The sequence below is a fragment of the Mobula birostris genome, chromosome 20 (assembly GCF_030028105.1).
Source record: "Mobula birostris isolate sMobBir1 chromosome 20, sMobBir1.hap1, whole genome shotgun sequence".
Classification (NCBI taxonomy): domain Eukaryota; kingdom Metazoa; phylum Chordata; class Chondrichthyes; order Myliobatiformes; family Myliobatidae; genus Mobula; species Mobula birostris.
Genome location: NC_092389.1, coordinates 44,051,711 through 44,075,618, shown reverse-complemented (window position 1 = coordinate 44,075,618; position 23,908 = coordinate 44,051,711). Strand labels below are relative to the sequence as shown.

Sequence of the window (23,908 nt, the reverse complement as noted above, 5' to 3'; positions counted from 1 at the left end):
ACCTCCGTCCTTTCCCCATGTCCCCACCCCATCCTCACCTCTCCTTCCATCTCTCCCCTCCCTCCCTCCCTCTCCTCTTCCTTCCCCACCTTCTCTACCTCCCCCTTCCCTCCTCTCCCGCTGTCCTCCCTCATCCCCTACCTCCCTCTCCTCCAACTCTCCCCTCTCTCCCACTCCCCCTCTCTCTCTCTCTCTCTTCTCCCTCCCCTCCTCTCTCTCTGTTCCCCCACTTAGTCCTCGGCGCCCCAAGAGTTAAAGGCGGGAGGGGGGGAGCAAGGTGGGTGGGGGCGTGGCGAAGCAACCGCTGATTGGCGGAAAGTTCTCCGCAAGAGTCCGACTCCGGGGACGGTGGCGATCGCGGGGCGCGGGTCGCGGCCACGGAGGCGGCGGCGGTGACAGTATATAAGGAGGTGCCGGCACTGTAAGCAGTCAGTGGCCGGAGCCTAGCGCCCAGCCTGCCGATCGCCTCATCCTGTGCGTTGAAGTTTGACATCCACACCCTCCACGACCCCTCCCCTTCGCCCGGCCATGCCCAGCAGGTTAACCCCGCTCGTCGGCGCCCTGACGGTGCTACTGCTGCTCGGCCAACCGCTGCTCCCCGCTACCCAGGAGCCGTGCGTGGCCGAGGTGACACCGGTGCAGCTGAACGGGCGGGACGAGCACCCAGAGCTGGTCGGCGCTGCCGAGCGGCGCCTCTACCGCCTATTTGCCTTCGGCACCCCCTTCACCCTCCACCTGGTACCCGACTCCAGCTTCCTGGCCCCGGGCTTCAGCGTGCGGCGCTTGGGTGAGTCCCGGGAGCGGGACGAACCGTCTCTCCGCCGCTGCTTCTACTCGGGTGGGCTGCTAGGGAGCCGGGGGTCGCGGGCAGCCGTCAGCCTGTGCGGAGGCATGCGGGGCGCCTTCTCGGCCGGCGGATACGACTACCTGATCGAACCGCGGTCCGATGGTCATTCGCTACGGCGCCCTCACCGGCTGGAGTGGCGGGGCTGCCCGTCGACTCCCGTCTTGCCAGCGCTCCGCCCGCCCCATATTGAGCCGGACGGCCGCGCTCGCCGATTCGTGTCCGAGGCGCGCTTCATGGAGACGCTACTGGTGGCCGACGCGTCGATGGCGAAGCGGCACGGCGACAGACTCGAACACTACCTGCTCACACTGATGGCAATGGTGGCCGGTCTTTACCGGGACCCCAGCATCCGGAACCTGCTGCACGTGGTAGTGGTCAAGGTGCTGGTGGCGGGGAACGACGAGGAGGGTCCCTCCGTCTCCGCTAACGCCGGCCTCACACTGCGCCGTTTCTGCACCTGGCAGCGTAGCTTCAACCCGCCCAGCGACCTGCACCCCGAGCACTACGACACGGCGCTGCTGTTCACCCGCCAGGTGAGTTGAAAGAGGGCTGGTGGAGTCCACTCGCCCCTTCACCATTATCCTCTCCTCTCCCTCCTCCAGCTTTCGAATCCTGACGCGTGCGTAACGGTGCGTTCCGCGCTGCGCGCGTTGTTTCTGCTGTTCCTGGGGATCCCCCGATGTGCCCACACTCCTGGGACCTTCGTTTTTCCAGCACTCTGAGAACAACACCACCACCCCCCCCCCCACACACACACACACACACACACACCACACCACACCACACTCACACACTTCTCTCCCTATATTTGCATCTTCGCTGCACTCCATCCTTCTCCGGGACTCTCCTTTCCCCACCGCACGTTCTCCAACATCCCGGGACCCCTCGCTCCTTCTCTCTCGGTGCCCATTTCCCGGGGACCATTGTCTTTCCAGTGTTCCGGAAGCACCCTCTTCCCGGTGTCCACACTCTCTCTCCCGTTTCTCCTTCCTTGCAGCCCTCTACTCTTCAGCACCCTAGGATTCCCGACCACACCCTCTTCCTCAGGTGCCCATCTCCTTCTTCCCCTTCTTCCGGGATTTCTGCCTCTCCACCATTCTGGTACCTCGCTCCTTCTCTCTGTTGACTCCTCCCCCTGCTCCTTGTTTTACGTCTCCGGCATCCGGACTCCTCCACTCCTGGTGCCTATCTCCCTTTCCCCGGTATATACCCCTCCCCACCATCCTGGGACCCCGTTTCTTCTCTTGTCTCATGTCTCATGTCTCCCGCACCCTGGGCTCCTCCACTCCTGGTGCTCATCTCCCTCTTCCGCTTCTCGCGGGATTCCAGTCTCGGTCTGTAGGTCTAGAGCTCCGCAGCACCCCGGACCCAACTGTCTCCTCTAGTGACCCGCAGATCTCCACCACCACCCTCTCTCTGCAAAACCCCCTCCTATCCCCGGCAATCTCTGAACTCTCCCCGAAGTGACAGGAGGAGGCAGTCCGAAATCCAGGCGCAGGATCCTTTCTCCCCAGTGGTCCAAGGGGTTACCGGTGTCCCGGGAGGGTCCATGCTCCAGACCCGATCAGCACGGGGAGATGGGGCTGGCGAAAGAGTTCAGCGGTTCGGGGAAGTGCTGCGCTCGCAGGAGGTGCCGTGCTCGCGGGGTTTCCGTATCTCAGGATCCCGATCCTGGAGGCAGTTCGGCTCCCAAGTCCTGCCATTGGATCACCGCTCCCGGCTGGTAGTTCGAGGGAATTCGCAAGTCGGGAGGGTAATTCGGGGACAAAACTTCCGCCGAAATTATCCGCGCAAATGTTGGGTTCTGATGCGTACATTGCGCGGAGAGCTAGCTGCTGATTATCGTCTATGGGAGAAATGTCTTCCACAGTGTACACACTGGGGTGTCTCGCTCTACACAATACCGCGGTCCAGATTCTTGTGACTTGGTTCAGGTAAAGAGATTTGTTAGACTTGAAATGGGGGAGGGAGATGATGCAAGTGTCTGGTGAGTTGGAACTACTGTGGTTTAGTTCAGGCTGTGAACAATACCCGCTGCTTGCGGTTAATCTGTGTTGTACTGAGCGGTGTGGCTCAATAAATGGAGAACTGACCATCAGTCATGGTCCTTTATTCTATTCATTCAAGGTGAATCGGGGTTTCAGTTTAGGAGAGACAGGTGACTGGTTAAGCGGTAGGGTTGAGAGACCGACCAGTAGCCCAAACCACTTTCCTATCCGAAATATAATTGATACGTTGGAAATCCAAAGTTATATTTTGACATGTTTAAAAATAAAATCTTACAGGCAACCAGATTTTAATAACGACAGTGCAAGAGTAGCTATATAGACACCTCATGCCATCCCTGGATATAATTATCTAAGCTCTCTGCTTAGCTAGGAGATGTGGGACTATTTCTGAGCTTTTGAAATAGCAAATGCCCCATGCTGGTTTTCTGCTCAAGGTGTTGGTTCTGGTCAATGCACAGGTAAATGTCTGAGTGTACAAGTTCTACATCTGCTAGATTTTTTTTCAGAGCCTGATCTGTGGAGGGTAATGAGAGAATTTATTAACTGCAGCCAGTAGATTTGTACCCCTGCTGGCTCCATAACCTTATTTAGTTTTCCTTTGTGACAGACAGGGAGTGTAAACATTCCAAAGTGGCTAACTTGCAATTTGGTGTGAAGATGTGACCTTTCTGCAGTGAGATTCTAAAACATCTATTAGCAACAATACTGATGGATAAATATGTACCCACAGAGACAAATACCCAAAGACAAGTACACAAATATCCAAATGTACCCAAATAGATCACTAACCAAATTATTACACGTTGAAAAACATCTATCAGCAAAAATAGTGATGAATAAATATGTACTCAAATAGACATTCCAATGAATGCCAGCACACTAATTATCGCACTGGAATGGAAAAATTAAAGTGTTACTAAAGATTTAAAGCTTTGAAATGGATGATTCCATCGCGCAACTTTTCAGGGCAAATTTCTATTCTGAGACGCAGAGTACTTTTTCCTAAAAGTTGGAAATAGTAGGATGTTCTACTTGAAGTTGTAGCAACTCCTCTGATCAGTTTAATGGCAATTGGATCCAACAGCCTAAATATTTTGGCCAAAGCAGAGTGTTTAATCCCTTTAGTCCTCGGTGTTCTGTTCCTTTCGTTAGAAGTTAGGAATTCTTTGTTTGTATTGTAAGTAAACAGTATTTGCATAAAGCCAAATGTAAAAATGAAGTAATTTTTGTCCTCTATCTGAAAGTTTAAGGATGTCAGATTGATTGGATGAGGGTTTTATTTTACCATTGTGCTTTTTGAAAGTGGTAGATTTGATTGATACACAACTGTATTTTCTAAGAATGTGTCTGGCAGCCAGCCAGCAAAATTGCAGATTTGAAAGGGAGCATAACTGAGTGTGACAGCAGCCAGCTAGTGTATTCCACAAAGGCTTAATTGAAATATCACTCGGTGTGCTACTTAAATGTTTAGCTGGTAAAGCAACGTTTTAATTGAACATTTGTTCCCATCTTTACTGGAACTCCTAGACTGTGCTGCATTTGGAGTTTATGTCGGTAGTATTTATTCACCAGTCTTTGTTATTCTCATTTATTCCAGACAGATACTAAAGAATTGGGTGCCACGGTAGCGTAGCGGTTGTTACAGCTCGGAGCGCCGGAATTCAGAGTTCAATTCTGCCGGTGTCTGTGAGGAATTTATACGTTCTCCCCATGACTGTGTGGATTTCCTCCAATTCCGCCAGTTTCCTCTCTTAGTCCAAAGATGTACCTGGCAGTAGGTTAATTGGTCATTGTAAATTGTTTTGTGGTCAGTCGAGGGTTAAATAGGTTGGTTGCTGAGTGGTGAGGCTCATTGGGCCAGAAGGCCCTGTTTTGTGCTGTATCTCTCAATAAATAAATAAAATGTTATTAATGAGTCAGTTATGTGGCATTATTAATGAGAGAGTGTTTGGCATCATTTATGAGGAGTATTTGAATGCTCTGGGCCTGTACTTGCTGAAGATTGAGGGGAGATCTCATTGAAACCTATTGAATATTGAAAGGCCTAGATAGAATGGACGTGGAGAGTTTGTTTCCTATAGCGGGAAAGTCTAGGACTGGGGACACAGCTTCAAAATAACTTTAGAACGGAGGTGGGAAGGAATATCTTCAGCCAGAGGGTGGTGAATCTATGCAATTCATTGCCATGGATGGCTGTGGAGACCAAATCTTTGGGTATATTTAAAGCTGAGGATGATAGGTTCTTGATTAGGAAGGGTATGAAAGGTTACAGGGAGATGGCAGGAGAATGGGGTTGAGAGGGATAATAAATCAGTCATGATGGAATGTTGGAGCAGGCCTAATTCAGCTCCTATGTCTTATGAATTTACGTCAGTAGTATTTATTCACCAGTCTTCGGCACTCTTATTTATTCCACACAGATACTAAACAATTTACTACTGAGTCAGCGGGAAAAACATGATAAGTATGTGTAACATGGGTGTTTTGCTCATTAGTTTTTCTTTTGGAGGGAGTGTGTTTGAACTGTTTCTTATTTCTTCCTTGCAGGACATCTGTGGCCACAAGAGCTGCGATACCCTTGGGGTGGCGGACACTGGCACCATGTGTGACCAAAGCCGAAGCTGCGCTGTGATTGAAGATAACGGTCTTCAGGCAGCCTACACCACCGCACATGAACTAGGTATAGTGGAACTCGCAATCGGCTGCAAAATCGGTCATAACTGTGGTCTATTCGTTAAATGTTTATTAACTTGAGCTCAGGTTCTTCAGCATGTGAAGGCGGTGTGGGGAACCTGCACTTGTGTGTTCTGATGATCTCAACAAAACAATCCTGGGCATTGTTGCCGTCTTTGGGCCCAATGAGGGGTGCTCTGCATCGCCTGTTTTCATGGGCATGGGCGGATAAAGGTTAGCATAACACTATTACCACGCCAGTGATTGGGGTTTGATTCCCACCGCTGTCCATAAGGAGCTTGTATGTTCTCCCCATGACCATGTGGGTTTCCTCTGGGTGTTCCGGTTTCCTCCCACAGTCCAAAGATTGTGATTAACTTAGTAGGTTAATTGGACATGTGGGTGTAACTGGGCTTGTTACCATGCTGTATCTCTAAGTATATCTTATATGGAGTGAGGAAAGATCGACGGGAGTCTGAAGTGGTTTGAAGTAGTTTGGGGAAGAGACTAATGGATATTAGAGAGTGATCCTGGAGTTGGAAGCAGAGAAGCTTCAGGAAGAGGGTGTGAAGGAGCACATCAGAATGGATTACTGGAGGGTTGGAAGGTGGTCACTTGGGATGTAAGTGGAAAAAACCATTGAAAACGTAAAACAGATGGATTCACCTGATCTGCTCCAGGAAAGGAGATGTTTGAAGTCATGCAAGATGAATTCTCTTCTGCCTGCAAACTGTGTACGTGAAATGAAGGCAAGTGACACCAGTCACTGTGTACCCTGTTGGGCAGAGTTAAGGAGCTGTGCTTGCCCTGTATGCCTCTGATTTGATGATCATGGGAGCCTCGGAAGCTGGGCAAAGGTATCGATCAGGGTGAAACAGGCAACGATAGAGGCACAGGGCTTCACACCTTTGCAAACAAGCACCTCCTGGAAACTGTGAGTTTGGGTGTGTGCACAGGGGCACACAGTTTCTCATAAAATTTTGATTGTTTGTCTGTCTGTCATTGTTGGAAGATTTGAGAAGCAAGTGGCTTTATAGGGGTCTGGAGCACAGTGCCAGGGAGGTGGTGAAAGCAGATACAAAGCAATGTATTTAGACAGGCATGTGAGTTGGAGGGAAATAGACTATGGGATTTGTTTAAGTTGGTATCATCCTCATCACGGACATAGTTGGCTGAGTGGCCTTGTCCTGTTCTCTTCGATGTTCAAATGATACTCTCTATACTTAATCAATTCCATCAACTTCTCTTTGGCCCGATGATAAATCAGAATAAAGGTAATCTGGTTCAGGAACTATACAGTTGCTAATAATAAAATTTGGTGTAGTGTTCACATTTTTTGTTTAGAGAACTAGATATTGAACACAGTCGGGTAAAAGTCTTCTTCAGCGGGAGACACTTATCCGGGCGCTAAGCTTGAGATGCATCTCTACTCTCCTCAACCCCGTAAGCATTTCACAGCTTCCTTCCACCTGGCTAACCAGCTTTCTGAGCTTTCTGGCTTCTGCCCCCTTCCTCTCCAGTCCTGGTGAAGGGCCTCGGCCTGAATCGTTGGCTCTTTATTCCTCTTCATAGATGCTGTCTGACTTGCTGAGTTCCTCCAGCATTTTGTGTGTGCTAGCCAGCTTTGTCTATGCTGATAGTCCAGTTGCATTGGCCCAGGATGAGGAGCTGCATTCTACCTGGGGCTCAGAATCGGGTTTTGTATCACTGACATGTGCCATGACATATGTTACTTTGTAGCAATAGTACATTGCAATGCACACAAACAAACTATAAATTACAATGAAATATACTTTGGATTTGGTTAATTGGGCCATTAGTTAATCAGGACACACATCAAAGTTGCTGGTGAACGCAGCAGGCCAGGCAGCATCTGTAGGAAGAGGTACAGTCGACGTTTCAGGCCGAGACCCTTCGTCAGGTTTGCGTTTAAGTTAATCAGGACAGCTGCTTATTTGGGATAACTCTTAAAGAACAAAAACAAGTTGAAGAACTAGCTGGGATTCCATTCACTTATTTGGGTCTATTAGCAAACGTTTTTAACTAGCATCAATCTTCTGCACCTCATGTGGCCGTTAGACATTACACTGTGCTTAGAACAAACTGTTTTTAAATAGCATCAGTTGTGTATGTCCTGGGTGACGGGTCCTTAATGATAGATGCCACCTTTTTGAGGCATCATCTTTTGAAGATATCCTCAATGCCAGGGAGGCCAGTACCCATAATAGTCAAGTTTTCAACATGTCCAAATTCTATCTTCCCAGCCATGTGGCCTGATTGTGTCTTTACCAGGTCCTACGCCATTCTGATATCCACACATCACCTCCTTATCTTCTTGTGCTGCAAAATATTATGGCCCAATAATAATTCCATAGTGCTGATTGTTAGCCTCTTGTAGGTGGAAGGTGAGAGATGGACATGTAGGTTAACTGAAATACCAAAAATACTGATATGTTACTTCCGACCTCGACAGATTGCTGACTAGGGCAACCCTTTGTTGTCCACACACACTTCCTCCTGAAATAGCTTCCTGGGCCATTCAGAAGTGAGTTAACAGTAACATATACAAAATGCTGGAGGAACTTAGCAGGTCAGGAGACTTCTCAGGCTGAGACCCTTCATCAGGTCCAAGAAACAGTACTGTGCAAAAGTCTTAGGCACCAACATATAGCTAGGTTGCCTAAGACTTTTGCACAGTACTGTAATGGCCAACGTGGACCAGAGTGAGTTTCTATATCTGGTGGGAGCAATGGATGTTGGGAATGGCAAGGGTGAAGCACCATGGGAGTGGTCTGGGACAGATGGCAGCCATGATTCCCCTCTCCCTGCCCCCTTCCCACTCTCAGTCCACAATACAGACCCATATCAGAATCAGGTTTATCATCACTCACATATGTCATGAAATTTATCTCTTTTTTTTTGCAGCAGCAACAGTACAGTGCTGCATAAAATTAGAACATAGAATAGTGCAGCACAGTACAGGCCCTTTGGTCCACAATGTTGTGCCGACCCTTAAACCCTGCCTCCCATATAACCCCCTCCACCTTAAATTCCTCCATATACCTGTCTAGTAGTCACTTAAACTTCACTAGTGTATCTGCCTCCACCACTGACTCAGGCAGTGCATTCCACGCACCAACCACTCTCTGAGTACAAAACCTTCCTCTAATATCCCCCTTCAACTTCCCACCCCTTACCTTAAAGCCATGTCCTCTTGTATTGAGCAGTGGTGCCCTGGGGAAGAGGCGCTGGCTATCCACTCTATCTATTCCTCTTATTATCTTGTATACCTCTATCATGTCTCCTCTCATCCTCCTTCTCTCCAAAGGGTAAAGCCCTAGCTCCCTTAATCTCTAATTACTACGGTACAGGGCAGAAGATGCAGACTCCCTAGCTATGTATGTGCCTAAGATGGTTGTGTATTATTGTATTTCCACTGTTGTGACAGAATCATGTACATCTGGCTATTTCCTTGCATTCAGCATATTAGTGAAGCATTGGTTTTTGCAACAGTCCAGTGATTTTCTTGGTTACTGATCCTATCTTATTAATTCCAGATTTATGTAATTATTGGAATTCAGATTGCCTCACTACCAAGATGGGGATTGTTGATCTCTTGACTGGTCAAAGTTAAAGTAAGATTTATCATCTATAGTAGGTCATCTAGGTTTTGAGAGACTCTTCCAATAACTTAACGGCTGGGCTACCATACCCAAGGAACCGGCTTCATTGTTAAAAACACATTGTGTTCATCACGCTGCCAATGCCTATGCCTTGCAAGGATGAAGCATAGTGCTGATAAAAGGATTTGCATCGAAATGTTACATCACTCAGCTGTTGAGCATTATACTGTAGATTAAGTAATTGCAGAGTAATGCTGATCAGGTGCCAAGTATTTCTCTACAAATAACTTTTTAATTATTTTAGAAGTAGACCTTGAGATATGTTTTATTTCAGATTCAAGCAGGCAAGGCAGTTGTGTGTTGGTTGGCCATCGTATCTCAGGAGAGTTCTTAAAGTGGAAAGCCATTGCACTGGGACAGTTCCTCTCTATTGACCTTGAAAGTCTGGGTCCAGTGGTACCAGGCAGTTGCAGAAACAAAGCAACACATGCAAAATGCTAGAGGAGCTCGGCAGGTCAGGTAGCATCCATGGAGGAATATAGACAGTCAGTGATTCATGACAAGACCCTTCATCAGGACTGAAAAGGAAGGGTGAGGAACACCAACATGCAGAAACAAAATACTGAATTCTTTCTTTGGAGAACCACATTATCAGAAGAATATCAGAACCGTAGTGAAGCTATGGCTGTATTAGAAACACAGGAATATCTGTAGTGATATCCCTTGGAAGCAGAAGAGTAAAATTGGACATTTCAAAAGTTAAGTAATTGCAGAAATCGTAAGCCTTCAAGCTAAAATACACTCAGTGGTTACTTTATTAGGTACCTTCTCACCTAATAATTTGGCCACTGAGTGTATGTCCGTAGTCTTCTGCTGCTGTAGCCCATCCACTTCAAGGTTTGGCGTGTTGTGCATTCAGAGATGCTCTTCTGCACACCACTGTTGTAATACGTGGTTATTTGAGTCACTGTCGTCTTCCTGTCCTCTGACCTCTCTCATTAACATTAACCAAGGACCCTTCCCATTAATCAAGGGGTCTATGGATTCCAGTTTGGGAACCTCTGCTCTAGAGCCTATTGTATATGAAAATCCCAGGAGATCAGCAATTTCTGAGATGCTCAGACCAGCCCATCTGGAATCAAGTATCATTCCACAGTCCAAGTCACATAGATCACATTTCTTGCCCATTCTGATGTTTGGTCTGAACAGCAACTGAACCTCTTGACTACATCTGCATGCTTTTACACATTGAGTTGCTGTCACATGATTGGCTGATTAGATATTTGCATTAACGAGCAGATGTGTGTAATTAGGTGGCCACTGAGTGTATAACAGTAGTTTTTCGAACACCTGAGTATGCTGTTCTCCTAAGGAGTTGTCTGTTGGTGTGTCCTTGAGGCTGTAAAGGCCAATCCAGGATCCACACATTCTGCTCTGGGATGTTAGAGTGCATACCCTTAATGGAGAATGCCTGAGTGTAACTTTGTTTAACATGGGGAGGCTGATGCACGAGCAGCCAACACGCGGCCCTTGATCGGGGTCAAGGTTGGTGGCATAGAGTGCAAGGTGAATGGCTGCAGTCTTCCTCTGCCTTCACTGCCATTGGGATGTGTCATCAAATTCCACCAGCTCTACTGTTGAGTTTGTGGATGGATCGCTCGGTCTGAAACCTCCCCCTTGACCCTACTGTCATGGGTGGCACTACCACAAACTAAGCACTAGAAGGCTAAACTCCTGACAGCATTGCCATTAGGATCTCAGGAACACACCAGGCTCCCTACCACACAAAGTTGACGATCCTTGAGGATGTGAAACATACGAGTAGGACAAATGCAAACTGTAGAGAGACATTTCAGACTGGTGAGGTGGTATAATTTGTATAGAGTGATAGAACTCCATTCTGATCAGTAGCAGAGTGGGCTTTTAGATGATCAGCTTGTGTCCTTTTATCACTGTTTATGAATTATCCAGGCAGTATCTCGGTTGGTGGAAAAGGTTGAGAACAAGAGAGCTTGGAACTAAAGTGATTGGCAGAAGGACCACAGCATCTATGGAAAAGGGTACAGTTGACATTTTGGGCCGAGACCCTTCATCAGGACTGGAAATAAAAAAAAGATAAGAAGCTACAGCAAGAAGGTGGGGGGAGGGGAGGAAGAAACACAAGGTGGTAGGTGATGGGTGAAACCCGGAGAGGGGGAGGAGTGAAGTAAAGAACTGGGAAGTTGATAGGTGAAAGAGATAAAGGGCTGTCGAAGGGGGAATCTGATAGGAGAGGCTAGAAGACCATGGGAGAAACAGAAGTAATGGTGAAGGGGGAGGGAGCAATTACCAGAAGTTCGAGAAGTGTCTGTTCATGTCATCAGGTTGGAGGCTACCCAGATGGCTGTCAGTCCATGGCCTCCTCTTCTACCACAAAGAGGTCACTCTCAGGTTGGAGGAGCAGCATCTTTTATTCTGTCTGGGTAGCCTTCAACCTGATGACATGTAAGTTGATTCTCGAACTTCTGGTAATTTACCCCCCCCCCCCCCCCCGCTGATTCCCATTTCCTTCTCTCACCTTACCAGCCCACCAACTCCCTCTACTGTCCCTCCCCTTCCCTTTCTCCCATGGTCTCTGTCCTCTCCTGTCAGATTCCCCCTTCTTCAGCCCTATATCTCTTTCACTAATCAACTTCCCAGCTCTTTATTTCACCCCTCTCCCTCTTCCAGTTTCACCTATCACCTACCACCTTGTACCGCTTCCTCCCCTCCCCCCGCCTTCTTACTCTGACTTCACATCTATTTTTGCAGCCCCGATGAAGGGTTTCTTCCTGAAACGTCGACTCTTTATTCCCCTCCGTAGATGCAGCCAGACCTGCTGAGTTCCTGCAGTATTTTGTGTGTGTTGAAAGCAAAGTTCATTGTCGTGTAAAGTGGTCATGGGTGTTACTATACTGAGGTGGTGAATATAGTTGTGCAGGTTGGCTCAGAACTGAGTGGGTGAAGGGAATTAGCTGTTCGTAAACCTGGTGATGATGGACTTCTGGCTTCTGCACCTTGTGGTAGGTGCAAAAAGATGGCATGGCTTGGATGGTGGAGATACTTTGATGGATGTTGCTTTCTTGAGGCAACACCTGATGAAGATACAACCGATAATATGGAGGGATATGCCCACTATGTATTGGGCTGAGGCATCTGTTAGCAGGCAGTACCATATGTAATTTTACGATCAGCAAATTTTAAGAACTATCTCCATCTTGTAAGCTAAGATTGCTGGTGGTCCCATCTGCCACTTCTCATGTACAAATAATTAGCTGGCCTCTTACTCACAGAAAAGAAGATTCCTTCTTGCAGCAGTTGGTAAGGCTCCATCTTCCCCAGACATAATGGTGCAATGCTACACTGCCATCATAGAGAGCAACCTCATCTCAACCATTGCTGTCTGCACCCTCTCACGACATGCAAAAACTACAGTGAACTGTCAGGTCAGCAGAAAAGGTCATTGCTTGCAGCCTACAGTCACTGCAGGACAAAAAGCCGGTAGGAAATATCATTGCGGACACTACCCACCCAGCAAACTGCCCTTTGCAAAGCTCCTTTCTAGAAAGTGCGAAAGGGCTAGTAAAACAAAAACTTCACGGCATCTTAAAAGTTCCTTCTCCAAAGCAGTTTGTCTGATCAACCATTCTATTAGCCACCCCCCCCCCCATCTATTACCCCAAACACTCCACTGCACAGCAACCACTTTAAACCACCTTTTATAATGCTGTTTACATGATAAATAGGTGCTAGCATTTACATTTTCATGTACATTTTATTCCATATCTGTCCTTTAACCTCTAACTTATATGTAATTCTTTATTCTTTCTAATTGTTGTATTTGATTTTTGTTGCATGTCACATCTTGACCAACACATCGCAGCAAATTCCTAATCCATGTAGATGTACAGGTACTTCTTTCCATAGATGCTGCCTGGCCTGCTCAGTTCCTCCAGCATTTTGTGTGTGTTGCTTGGATTTCCAGCATCTGCAGTCTTTTTCTTGTTTGGCTGAATAAAGCTGATCCTTGATTATAAATGAAATTTGAGTCAAATTTTTGAGCAAAGATTGAGTGGTGAGGATCAAGATGTTATAATAAAAGCAATGGGTAGCTGAGCATGGTATTGTGAGTTTGAGTAGTGACTTGTCTCTGACAAGTAGATGCTTGAACCCTGATAGAATTACCCTGATTTTTACCTGGCTCTTCTGATAAGCAATGCATAGCCCACAGTAGCACTAACCCGACTGCTACCAAAGAGATGCAATACTCCCACCATTAGCAAACGGTTAGCCTGTCATCTGTTAGCTATTAGGAGGTTAGAGGCTTGCAGAACATAATTATTCACATCCCTTCTGAGTACTCCAGCTCGACTGGACTTATTTTGTCTTCAGTGGTGGAAAGACAATATTTCAAACTTAGTTTTCAAAAGGGATTTATCTTTTTTTTTCTCAAAAAGGATTAGTTACACTTCATCACTGAAAGTTATACTTCTTTATTTTAAAATATATCTTTGTTGCTTTGTTAAGAGCAGATTAGGCATATTGCCAGTTTTGTACTCCAGAGAAGATTTGGAGATTTGGCTTCCTTCCACTTTCCCTGGTCAGAGGTGCTGGAGACATCTGGGACGCCATAAGTATTTTGCTCGATATCTTGCTTAACCGTTCAAGGATTCTCCTTATTAATGCTCTCCATTTGGACATTGTCATACACACCCATCGCCAATTTTGGCTTTGTATGACATGCAAATTTTGTTTGCAAATTGAATTTGGGTTGGATAGCTTGAGAACAGTTCAAAAATTGGCCTTACGATTCAACTTCATTTCCACACTGCCTGAAAGTTGTGCAAAATAAGATCTGATTCAGATTCTTTTTATGTATCACATGTGCATTCAAGCGTACAGTGAAATGCGTCCTCGTATTAATAACCAACACACCTCGGGATGGTGGAAGCCTGCAAGTGTCGCGCCCACTCCAGCACCCACACAGCATGCCCACGATGCTGGCAGAACAGCTAAGAACACAACAAGCAACAAAGCAACAACAGCAAAGCAAACCCCATCCCTCCCTCCTTCCCCTGCGTCTCCCCTCCCACACATCCACACACACAGACGGTCCTCCGGCTTCAGAACAGGCCTCCAGCTGCCTTCTAGGCTTCCAATTGACCGTCAGACTCTGATGGCTGCCAGAATAGCTGATGATGGGAGCTGGACTCTGGGCACACCCAATGACCACTCCACATGCCTCCTACTTACACGGGCCCATCCGATTCTGGGTCAGCCCTTGTCACTGGCATTCGAGCACGCAGCGGGGATGTAGACTCTGGATTGCAAACAATTTGTTAAAGTAGAGCTATGCTCTTAAACTTCACTGGATTAATTTAACTTTAACAATCTAATCTAAATCTTAACTACATTGTTGGCACCAAATGTGCAGCGACACTTGTGGGCACCCTTGGGGGTGTTAGTTCTTAACACAAACAACACATTTCACTGTATGTTTCAATGTACAGTCCTGTGCAAAAGTCTATGACACACTAGATAAATATATGGGCCTAAGGTTTTTGCACAGTACTGTACTTGTCAACATGGAGTGGTGAAAGAGTTTGTAAATCTTGTGGGAGCAAAGGATGTTGGGAATGGCGATGGTGGATCGGTGCGGGTGAAGTGTGTGACAGGTGGCAGAGGAGTGCCAGGGTGGGGGGTGGTGCAGGTGCAGACACACCCAGCCCTGAGACACCTGGCATTGGTTCATTGATCATTACAGAATGTCTCTCTGGTGCTTCCCCTCTCCCTTCCCCTTTTCCCAATCAAAGATTCCCCTCTCCCTGCCCCTTCCCATTCTCAGTCCACAATGGAAACTCATATCAGAATCAGGTTTATCATCACTCACATATGTCATGAAATTTGTTTTTTTTTGCAGCAGTACAGTGCAATACATAAAATTACTACAGTGCTGGGCGAAAGTCTTATACACTCTAGCGATATACTGTATATGTGCTGAAGACCTTTGCATAGTTCTGTATGCAATCAAAACTTGAAACTTGAGCTGCTGCCTTTGTAACATGAAGAATGTATGAATTAGTCACTTTTTTGATCAAGAATATGCAGATACGGTGACATATTACTTTACAGCAGTGTAAATTGGTACTAGTCTTGAAATCTGAGCACGGAGACCTCCCTTCACATTTCATGCCAGTCTTGTGTATTCCTCCTTCCATTGCTTCATTGATGTCATCAAATTCTAATTTGCTTGACTCTGCCAACAGAATATGGCAGTCTCTTAATCTTATCATCAATAAAATACAAAGATTATCTCATTATTTGGCACTGTAATAGCATTACACTAACTACTACAATACTGTGCCTGTCATAGAGCATACAGCACAGTCCAGGTCCTTTGGCTCATGATGTTGTGCCAACCCTTTAACCTACTCCAAGATCAATCTAACTCTTCTCTCCCACATAGCCCTCTGTTTTTCCTTCATCAGCTCTTATCACACTATTTTTGTTCTGAAGTTATTATGCTGAGTATATTTTATCAGTACTAAATGGAGGAGGTGCCATGGATTCTAATGTATTTGGACTTATTCCAAAGGAACACGTACAGTACAAAATACTGGAGGAACTCAGCAGGTCAGGCAGCATTAATATTGACAATGGAAATACAAAATTCTTCGCGCTATCTGTACCCTTGGCTCGCTGGATGATAGTCTTGAAGTCAAAATGCTATTATGCTTTGGTAGCTTTTGTAACTGCTAGATAATGTACAGATGTTCTTGATTGCTGATGTACAACAGTGAGTCATTAATCACAAATAGCCGGGTCGCATGTTTACATACAGATCAAATGATACATTTCATTATTATTTCTGGATCTGAAATTCTATACTGTAAAGATGAATGGGAAATGAGTCAATGGAGTGGAATTCTATCCTTGGATCAATGGCAATATCTTTTTATCTGATGACATCGATCAACAATTCTGTTTGTGCCTTAGACAGGAAATTTCTCTAGTTCCATGGTGTCCTGTTAATGGTTGAATTCACTCTTTAAAACTTAATTTCCCTTTTGCTTAGAGATATAGCATGGTAACAGGCCTCTTCCAGCCCAATGAGCCCACGCTACTCAATTACATCCAAGTGGACCTACTGTGAAAGCCTTAGGGTGGGTGAAGAGGAGATTTTCCAGGATTGTACAGCTTACCTTATGAAGAAAGGTTGAGCAAGCTAGGGCTTTTCTCTCTGGAGTGAAGAGGTGGCTTGATCGATGTGCTCAGGATGATAAGAGGCATAGATAGAATGGACACCCAGAGGCTTCTTCTCAGGGCTGAAATGGCTAATATGAGGGGGCATAATTTTAAAGGGATTGGAGAAAGGTACAGGGGAGGATGTCAGAGGCAATTTTTTTCTTTACACAGAGAGTGGTGGGTGTATGGAACGCACAGCCAGGGGTGGTAGTGGAGGCAAATACGTTAAGGACATTTAAGAAACTCTTAAGTAGACACATAGATTATAGAAAAATGGAAGGCTATGTAGAAGGGAAGGTTTAAAATTATGTTAGAGCTGGTTAAAAGGATGTCACAACATTGTGGGCCAAAGGGCCTGTACTGTTCTGTGCTGGAATGTTCTAGGTTTTTCATCCATATACCTTTGGAAAGTGGGCGACAGTGGCAGAATTGAACCCTGGTTGCTGGCACTGTAATAGCATTCTGTAACGCTGCCATCGATCAGAACAGCGCAGTACAGGCCCTTTTTACCATCATGTTGTTCTGACCCTTTAACCATCTCTAAGATCAATCTAACCCTTCCCTCCCATATAACCGTCCTTTTAATGTACTCTAAGATCAACTTAACCCTTTCCTCCCACATAGTCCTCCATTTCGCTATCATCCATGTGTCTATCTAGGAATCTTTTAAATATCTCTAATGTATCTTCTTCTACCACCACCCTGGGCAGCATGCTCTAAGCACCTACCGCACTCTGCATGAAAAGCATACCTCTGACATCTCCCTGCCCCACCCCCTCACCCCCTCATGTCCTTGCTAGTTTTAAACGATTGCAACGTTTGTTAATTTTTTCCAGTTTAATTATTTGCTGATAATAATCAAAGTTCACCCAGATTGCATACAGAGCATGAAGAAATTCTGAAATAATTACTATCTTTAGCTCTTTAGATCTGAATTTGAATGTCATTATTTTTAATGCTGACAGGTCATGAATTGAATATGCCTCATGACGACTCAAAGGCCTGTGATAAGCTGTTTGGCCAAATGAAGTTAAACCATGTGATGGCCCCATTGTTCATTCGACTCAACAACACCCTGCCCTGGTCTCCCTGTAGTGCATTTCATGTTACAGAGTTCTTTGACAATGGTCACGGTAAGTGAATGGTGGAACGGTCCTCTAATCTTCGATGATGTGTGTTTTCTCTATTTCGAGATATAGCTTCCATGGAGTCTGTTTTCAATTCCAATGTGACTTCTCCGTTTTTATTGATTAGAGTCTGTGTTTTACAACCAGTATGGGGTTTTTTTAATTGCAGATGTGCACATAGAGGGGGGAAATTAACCAAATAAAACTTGTCAATTAAACACACAAATAAATGCAGGGGTCTCAGCCTGAAACAGTGACTGTTTATTTCCCTCCACAGATGCTGCCTGACCTGCTGAGTACCTCTAGCATTTTGCATGTGTTGACAGTTAAAATTGTTGTATTAAGTGCAAATTCTCCAAGCATTGTTAACCATGTGGTGGTTTGTGTTGGTAAACACTTGTCATAGTTTCAAACTTCTATCGAATGAGGCCATGTGCTGGAGGGGCCCTCTGGGTCGAGCAGTGTCTGAGAGGCGAAAGGAATTGTTCTGGGTTCAGATCGTCCATGAGTCCTTGTAGAGGGATTTGAGCTGGGGCATTGAGAACTGCCCCCACAGATGCTGCTTGATCAAGCTGTGCTCTTCTAGTATGTGTATGTTACTCCAGATTTCCAGTATCTGCAGTCTCTCATGTTTTCCTATTGAATTCCATTTACTTTCCTGACCGACAGCTGGTAGTTGAAACTAGAGAAATAAAACTTGCTGCAAAACAAAATCACATCCAATTTGGTAGATGCCTCCAAGTAAATGAATTTCATGCTTGTACTTTGATAACAAAATTAGTTTGAATAGGTAGGTTGCTCTTTGTGAAAAGCTTACGTTACCTACTGTTCATGCAGATCAAACCATTTATTTATTTAGAGAAACAGCGCAGAATAAGCCCTTCCAGCCCTTCGAGCCGCACCTCCCAGCAACCCCGCTATTTAACCCTAACGTAACCACAGGACAGTTTGCAATGACCAACTAACCTTGCATGTCTTTGGGCTGTGGGAGGGAACTGGAGCCACTGAGGTAGTACAAGGTGAAACAACAACAGTGCAGAATGGTGTTGCAGCTACAGAGAAAGTATAGTGCAGGTCAGTGATAAAGTGCAAGATCACAATGAGGTAGAATCTGGGGTCAAGTCTATCTTATCATACAAGAGGTACATTGACGAATCTAATACCAGTGGGATAAAAGTGTCCTGTGCTCTCAGGCTTTTGTATCTTCTGTCCTGATGGGTTGGGGAGGGGTATGTAGAGAATTGCACAGAAGAGCAAGTTGATGAACGAGCAACACGCGCAATGCTGGAGGAACTCAGCAGGTCAGGCAGCAACTATGGAAAGGAATAGAGTCAACCTTTTGGACCGAGGCCCTTTATCAGGACAAATTGATTATCTGGACCCTCAAATCCATGTCATATTTGGAAGTCTACATGTGGTGAGCAATGTTTCCAACATCCCGGTAATTTGCATCTAGAGCAACGCAGTTGGGCAGTGTTGGTCAACACACACAAAATGCTGGAGGAACTCAGCAGGTCAGGCAGCATCTATGGAAGGGAATAAGAAGGTGATGTTCTAATTTGAGACCCTTCATCAGGACTGGAAAAGAAGGGGAAAAATACAGAATAAGATGGTGGGGGGAGGAGAAGGATACAAGCTGAAAGGTGAAGCCAGATGAGGGGGAAGGTGGATGGTTGGGGGAGGGAAGATGAAGTTAGGAGCTGGGAGATGTTATGTGGAAAAGGTAAAGGGCTGAAGAAGGAGGAATCTGATAGGTGAGGAAAGTGGACCATGGAAGGAAGGGGAAGAGGAGAGACACCAGGGGGAGGTGATAAACAGGTGAGGAGAAATGAAGGGGTAAGAGTGGAATCAGAATGAGGAATGGAGAAAGAAAGAAGAGGGAGGGGGGAGAAATTACTGGGTTAGAGAAATCAATATTTAATTTTGATGTTCTTGTGCATATGACACCAGATATATTTGTCTGCAAGTTCTTTGGAGAAACTCTTCCATTTCTAGATCCTGACCTTACACTGATGGCCTTTGAATGTTTGAAGTGTGTCTGAAATTCTTTCCTCTGCTATTTATGTGAAAACTATTAGCTGATGTATCTTAAACTGGTCAGCGGCTTTGCTAAAATATGCAGAGGCAAATTTTAGTGCAATCATGCCCTATGATGCTTTGACAGAATCAGAATCAGGTTTAATGTTGTGAAGTGTGTTGTTTTGCTGCAGCAGTACAATATTATAATTTCAAAAAACTATAAATTGCCGTAAGATACAAGTCAAAGTTCAAAGTAAATTTATTATCAAAGTATGTTTATGTCACCATATGCGACCTTGAGATTCATTTTCTTGCAGGTATTTACAGGAAAGTATAGAAATACAACAGAATTTATGGAGTTCAGCTGTGATCTTCATGGCCAGAGCAGACATGAGGGACCCAATGGCCTTCTGCTGTCACTTATAGGCTTTTATTCATGTATTGACAAAAGTTTTAATGACATTGAGCTTGCATTAAACAAACACGGACCTTCACCAGAAATTGTGTTGGTTCTGGACTGAAATGTTGGTGGTAACAAGATAAGGCACGTCAACTAAAGGAGTTAGAACATTTATAGAGTTATAGAGCACCACAGCACAGTAACAAGCCCTTTGGCCCATTTAATTATGCCAGTCTAGCCTCCTGCCTAATCCCATCGACCTGCACCCAGATCTAAGGCATTGGTCAGACCACTTTTGGAGTATTGTAAGCAGTTTTAGGCCCCTTTTCTGAGAAAGGATGTGCTGGTATTGGAGAAGGTCCAGAGGAGGTTCATAAGAATGATCCCGGGTATGAAAGGGTTAACAATGAGGAATGTTTGATGGTTTTTGGCCTGTACTCACTGGAGTTCAGAAGAATGAGGGGGGATCTCACTGAAACCTATTGAATATTGAAAGGCCTAGAGTGGACGTGGAGAGGATGTTTCCTATACTGCAGTGGAGCAGTCTAGGACCAGAGGGCACAGACTCAGAATATAGGGGTATTCCTTTAGAACAGAGCTGAGGAGGAATTTATTCAGCCAGAAGGTGGTGAATCTGTGGAATTCATTGCCACAGGCAGCTGTGGAGCCCAAATCATTGAGTACATTTAAAGCGGAGATTAACACAGTAGTTTCTTGCTGAGTAAGCGTGTCAAAGGTTATGGCGACAAGGCAGGAGAATGAGGGGGATAATGAATCTGCCATGATCAAGTGGCAGAGCAGACTCAATGGGCCAAGTAGCCTAATGCTGTACCTATGCCTTAGGGTCTTACGGAAATTCTAGAGACACTTTGTCAAAGGGAGATCCAAAACCAAACTTTCTTCTTTCAGATAATTATTGACACTTCTAAATTTTAATTAAACATGCCAAATATAAGACCACATTTGGTGTACTTAACCTCTGGAATTGTTTCCCCTTGGATTTGAAGTCCTTAGATCTTTTATTCGATTCTTGCTAGATGAGATTAACATACAGGGGAGCGGGGAGTCTTTTCTTGAATCAATACCATTGATTGGTGAAGATACCCAAATACAACAGGTGGTCAGTTTACTGTGAACTGTTTTGTGCACAATGGTTGAACACTTATTCTCCTTTAAATATTGAAAATGTGATGGAATAGGTAATTGTTTGATAATTCTAAGCTGAATTCAGCCCTCCCAATTGACAACTAGTTTTACAATTCTGAGAGGCTTCCTTCTCCCCAGTTAATTCCATTTTACCCTGATAGGTTGGTTGAAATGATACAATTGCTCCTATCAAACCTTCCATTAACTTTTCTAACTTTGGGTAATTACCCTCTGCCCCTTCACCATTTCCCTCTCTTGCCTTATCTCCTTACCTGCCCATCACCTCCCTCTGGTGTGCCCCCCTTCCCTTTCGTCCATGGTCTTCTGTCCTCTCTTATCAGATTCCCCCTTCTCCAGTCCTTTATCTCTTTCACCAATCAACTTCCCAGTTCTTTACTTCATCCCTCACCCCTCCCGGTTTCACCTATCACCTACCGCCTGTATTTCTTCCTCTGCTCCCCCACTTCTTACTCTGACTTCTCATCTTTTTTCCAGTTCTGATTGTAGCATATTAGTTAATATAACACTATTAGAGCACCAGTGACCTCTGTTCAATTCCCGCTGCTGCCTGTAAGGAATTTGTACGTCCTCCCCGTGACTGCGTGTGTTTCTTCAGGGTGCTCTGGGTCTCCTCCCACATTACAAAGACATACCGGTTAGTAGATTAGTTAGTCACATGGGTGTAATTTGGCATCGCAGGCTCATTGGGCCGGAAGGGCCTGTCACCATGCTGTATCTCTAAATATATAAATAAATAAAAAAATGTTTCCTTTTGACATTGGAATAGAGATCAAATGTAACAGAAGAAGGACATCAAGCAGAATTGAAGTCTACAGCAATGTAACCCAAACCTTTTGAACTAAACAGATTTGACTAGTTAAAATACACTAAAATATTTACTTTTTCCATGATATATAGGAGCAGAATTAGGCCACTTGGCCCATCAAGTATGCTCTGCCATTCCGCATTGGCTGATTTACTCTATCCCTCAATAAGACCATAATACATGGGTCTTGTGAAGAAGCAAAGTTTTCATTGAAGAAGCAAGGTTTAAAAGAAAATTTGCCTGATCCTAGTGTTGCCAATCTCGTTGACAGGAGACTGCCTGCTGGACGCCCCTGCTAAATCGGTCTCATTGCCCACCGAGCTGCCAGGGCAGGTGTATGACTTGGACACACAATGCCAGCAGATCTTCGGAGAGGAGTACAGACACTGTCCAAACACATCGGACTCCGACGTGTGCTCTCAGCTGTGGTGCAGGATCGAGGATAAGCCCGAGTGTCACACCAGAAATGGAAGCCTCCTCTGGGGAGATGGGACTCCATGTGGACAAGACAGAATCTGCATTGATGGGATGTGTTTGCCCACCAAGATGGTGAATGCAAAGGTGAGTCGTGCAACAGCCGTACTGAACATCCAATGTCAAATCTCAATGACTGCCACCTTCAGAAAGGTGCCTGGCAATACTGTTGCCCATGGATTCCACTCCAAGCTGTACACCATCTTGTCTTGGAATAATCTGGCTACTGTTTCTTTGCAGGGGGACATCTTCACCAGGACTGGAGCTGTTCATGGAGGGCTCTCTCCCTCCCCTTCTCACAGGCAATTAGAAATGGATGCAAAGTGTAGGCTTTGCCATGAACATATGAGATTCTGCAGATGCTGGAAATCCAGAGTAATGCTGGAGGAACTCAGCAGGTTGGGTAGCATCTCTGGAAAGGAATAAACTGTCTATGTTTCAGGCCAAGATCGGCCAGTCCTGATGAAGGATCTTGGCCCAAAACACCTATGCTCCGTCCGCCAGAGAAAGCAGGATCTCCCAGTGGCCACACATTTTAATTCCACATCCCATTCCCATTCTGATATGTCTATGCACGGCCTCCTCTACTGTCAAGATGAAGCCACACTCAGGTTGGAGGAACAACACCTTATATTCCGTCTGGGTAGCCTCCAACCTGATGGCATGAACATTGACTTCTCAAACTACCTCCCCCTCGTACCTCATCTGTTAGTTAGTTAGTTAGTTTATTTATTTATTTATTTATTTATATGCACACTTTCTTTTTCTCTCTCTGTTTTCTCCCTCTGTCCCTCTCATTATACCCCTTGCCCATCCTCTGGGCTCCCCCCCCCACCTTGTCTTTCTTCCTGGACCTCCTGTCCCATGATCCTCTCATATCCCCTTTGCCAATCACCTGTCCAGCTCTTGGCCCCATCCCTCCCCCTCCTGTCTTCTCCTATCATTTTGGATCTCCCCCTCCCCCTCCCACTTTCAAATCTCTTACTCACTCTTCCTTCAGTTAGTCCTGACGAAGGGTCTCGGCTTGAAACGTCGACTGTACCTCTTCCTAGAGATGCTGCCTGGCCTGCTGTGTTCACCAGCAACTTTGATGTGTGTTGCTTGACTTTTGAACTCATTGTCTCAACTAATAAAAGCAAGCATTCCATAAGCCTCCTTAACCACCTTATCGTCTTATGTAGTCACTTTCAAGGAGATATGAACTTGGATCCCAAGATCCCTCTGCTCAGCATTTGCTGTCTCCTTGCATTTGCCCTAGGGAGGGAGGAAGGAATGACCCAAATAGTCTTGGGACAAAGCCAATGTATCTGCATCAGGAAAGTCAAGTCTCAAAACTGAAAGAATGAAAGGTTTGGGACCCAGTCAAGTAAATCCCCTCAGTAGCTGCTGGTTATGTTTATTTTCAATAGGTTCACAGAGCAAAATTGCCCACGGTTTATCTTGTCTGCATCCCCTGAAGATTCTGTGGTTTGAAAGGAAACGTTATACAAGTACTCAAATT

At 45.5% G+C, this 23,908-nt stretch overlaps 1 protein-coding gene across 1 annotated transcript in view; it reads left to right on the top strand.

Moving 5' to 3' along the window:
* Nucleotides 1–367: 367 nt before the first annotated feature.
* LOC140185155 (A disintegrin and metalloproteinase with thrombospondin motifs 8-like) overlaps nt 368–23,908 on the top strand; it is a 41,777-nt gene continuing 18,236 nt past the window's right edge. The window contains exons 1-4 of the mRNA XM_072238544.1: nt 368–1,380; nt 5,404–5,536; nt 17,381–17,548; nt 22,205–22,494. Coding sequence (XP_072094645.1) covers nt 529–1,380; nt 5,404–5,536; nt 17,381–17,548; nt 22,205–22,494 — 1,443 coding nt within the window. The 5' untranslated portion in view covers nt 368–528. The remainder of the gene's footprint in view (nt 1,381–5,403; nt 5,537–17,380; nt 17,549–22,204; nt 22,495–23,908) is intronic.